Source organism: Loa loa (genome assembly GCF_000183805.2).
Source record: "Loa loa unplaced genomic scaffold supercont3.1112, whole genome shotgun sequence".
Lineage (NCBI taxonomy): Eukaryota > Metazoa > Nematoda > Chromadorea > Rhabditida > Onchocercidae > Loa > Loa loa.
Window position 1 is genome coordinate 1 of NW_018109292.1, and position 3,200 is coordinate 3,200.

General features: G+C 37.5%; 1 protein-coding gene across 1 annotated transcript; it reads left to right on the forward strand.

Moving 5' to 3' along the window:
* Positions 1–983: 983 nt before the first annotated feature.
* On the forward strand, positions 984–3,200 carry LOAG_19057 (hypothetical protein; the record flags this gene model as incomplete). The annotated part of the gene is made up of 5 exons (XM_020451713.1): positions 984–1,110; positions 1,456–1,550; positions 1,621–1,792; positions 2,013–2,309; positions 3,028–3,200. Coding segments are annotated over exons 1-5 (849 nt in total), but the record flags the coding sequence as incomplete, so codon positions are not given.

A 3,200-nucleotide genomic window follows, 5' to 3' on the forward strand; every position in this document is an offset into this window, starting at 1 on the left:
GTCAGTTATATGAAAGCCTTCTGTACATAAAGTAGTCTTAAATATAAGAAGCAATCATATTTCTTAGCTGAAACAGGGTTATGATTATTAGTGAAGATAGAACTGTGCAGACTAGACAGAAAATTAGTTATATCGTCGTTGTTTAACAGTTTTCCGGAAAAATCAGCCTTGCGGATGGTTCAAGTAGGAGGATTAATAGTTGCGTCAAACATTAATCCTTTGAAATATTATGTTACATTACCATTGCTGGTCTTAGCTCGTTTATGGTTTTACATATTATGTCCTAAATGCGTATTACTAGTAAGTCATATCAGTCGCTCCATTTCTCAATGTTTGTTTCTCTCCTATCTTGGTGTGTTTCGCATGTTCCGAGCAAGAGCATTAATTACATTTGCTGCCAATATTTACTGTATGATGAATAAATCTGTTGAAGCCTTACTTAAGTTGACTTCTGCTGACCTCACAAAAGTATTCTGAATTTTTATATACATTACTATTGAGCAGTTCCGTAAACAAACTTCATGGTCCTTTTGCTTAGCCCAGTTTCGTAATGCAGTCGGTTGGTTCGTGTGGGTGGATCGAGTGGTAGGTGGTCGAATTTTACGTCTTGTGATTGCGTGCGAATTTTGTATCTTGCCCAAATCATAAAATGAGGTAAGGATGCAAGTGGGTGAGTGGTGTTGGATTAGTTTGGTGTTTCAGTAGGATTGAGTTCTGTTTGTTCTTCTGTTATTGTTTTAAGCCATGAGAGAAGGGATTTTTGGGTTTACTGTATCAACTGGTACGAGTTTGAGGTGCCCAACGATTGTGGGCTTTTATGTTTCAGGACCAGACAGTGCTTCTTTGTTTAAAAATCTAACATCTCTCATTACTTGGTTTGTCATTTATGAGATGAATGGACGTGTATTCAGTTCATTTTAACTACTTTGTATGCTGTCCAAATCGCTGCGCGATTTGTATAATTCTATTTTTTTTTTTTTTTTTTGAAGACGTGACGTATGGCTTCACGGATTCTGATGAATTTTAGCCGATCGGCTTCGCGTTTATTATGCGAGCCAAAGATATTAAGGAGTGTGGCTACTCGAACATATGCTTCTTCATCAAATATCGGTGACTTTGTATTTTTAAATTCTTCGATACCTTCGCGATGTAAAGTTTTTCTTGCAGCAAAATGGAAGCAGTAATTCGAGTGACGTAATTTTTCTTACATGTAGAGATAGGTTTAACTCCTTACCAGTGCTTTCTGGTCCACTGGTGTTGCTGGGATGACTGTACTGGACCCACGACATTATCCAGATCTTGTCTTCCTCTCATTTCATTTAGATACTACCGGACTTTAACTTGCTCTTTTTGTTAGATTTTCCATTAAATGCTATATTTTTCATTTGCCGTAGAAGAATTAAAAGCAGAATTTCTGCACTTCTTCATCAGTTCTCGATTCAACTATTTTTCCAGCTAATGTACAAGAGAGAAGCGTGATTCCGATTAACTGTCGGAGGGAATTGCATTCATCTATGTCATCATTAGCCACCGCAGATGCTGCTAAAAAGGTACTCAGTAGTTTGGAAAAAATCCATATGCATTGTGACTTCTAAATTTATATTTCCTTCATCGTACCAGGTTGTACCTACACCGATGAAGCCGACAGTAAAAGGTTCAAAGGGACGTATAGTAGCAGTAATTGGTGCAGTGGTGGATGTGCAGTTTGATGAGGGGCTGCCGCCAATTCTGAATGGACTTGAAGTGTCTGGGCGAAAGCCACGTCTTATCCTGGAGGTTTCACAACATCTCGGTTGGTTAATGATTTTAACAGACAAATGGGAAGACATACGGTTGCCTAGAAATTCTGCTTCCAAATTTTCAGAAACTTTCTTTTGATAAGCGCTACTATCATACCTATCACTGTCTGACTGATGGGGCTGCCAACTGAGTAGTTCAAACAACTACGACTCTTTATAAAACTAGTTCATGATGTCGATTCTGAAATGCTTTATTTATAATAAATTTTTTAGGCGACAATGTAGTGCGAACAATAGCAATGGATGGTACGGAAGGACTTGTACGAGGAGATGAAGTAATAGATACTGGCGATCCAATCAAAATCCCAGTTGGGCCAGAAACACTTGGTCGTATCATGAATGTTATTGGTGAGCCAATTGATGAACGAGGCCCTATCAGTTCCAAACATTTTTCTCCAATTCATGCAGAAGCACCAGAATTCGTTGATATGAGTGTAGAACAAGAAATTCTTGTGACTGGGATCAAAGTTGTCGATTTGCTTGCGCCGTATGCAAAGGGTGGTAAAATTGGTAAGAATTTTTTGTTCGTCCGGTGGGATTTTCATCTGCTCATAGTCTTATGTGTTGTTATTTCAAATTTTCAGGAAATTGCAGAGGTAAATTAGAAGACTGTGACTGATTTTCAGTGGGTTTCCACTAACTTGGTATAGAAGGGAAGTAAAAGGCTTGCTATAAATCATTATAACAAGATCGTTGCATTGCCCAGATAATGAAAATTCTGTTGATTTGGCTAAGCCGAAATGCTCGGAATCATGTTTGCTTAGATGTTTCCTAGTTCACCAAAGAAACATCGTACGTCTTGTCTTGATTGTTACAAAAATTCTCAATCTATCCTAATTTGCTGGTCATAAAGGGTATTGGTCATTATATTTTTGTCGAAGTAAAATTGCTCATTCGAAGCTGTACGGTTGTTATCTCAAAATCATGCAGTCAACATGAGCATAAATTATGTGTCTTATGTATATATATTATACATGTATATATATGCGAATACTGCATTACCTCCATTTTTGCTGGTAGTATTTAAGAATTTTCGCACATTATCAGATCTCTTTGTGACGAGTTTCTTGGGCTTTTTTTTTCAAAGTTTTTGCTATAAAAACATTAACTTTAGCTCCGTTTATTTTACTTTATTGAATAGATGCTACTCAAAATATTTTAGATATATTTTTAATTGCTGAAGTTTTGTGGTGCTTGCCATATTCTGATGCATCTAATATAAGTTTAGGATTATTTGGCGGAGCTGGTGTAGGAAAAACTGTGCTGATTATGGAACTGATCAATAATGTCGCCAAAGCGCACGGTGGTTATTCAGTGTTTGCGGGTGTTGGTGAACGCACTCGAGAGGGTAACGATTTGTATCACGAAATGATTGAAGGTGGGGTCATCGATTTGAAAGGC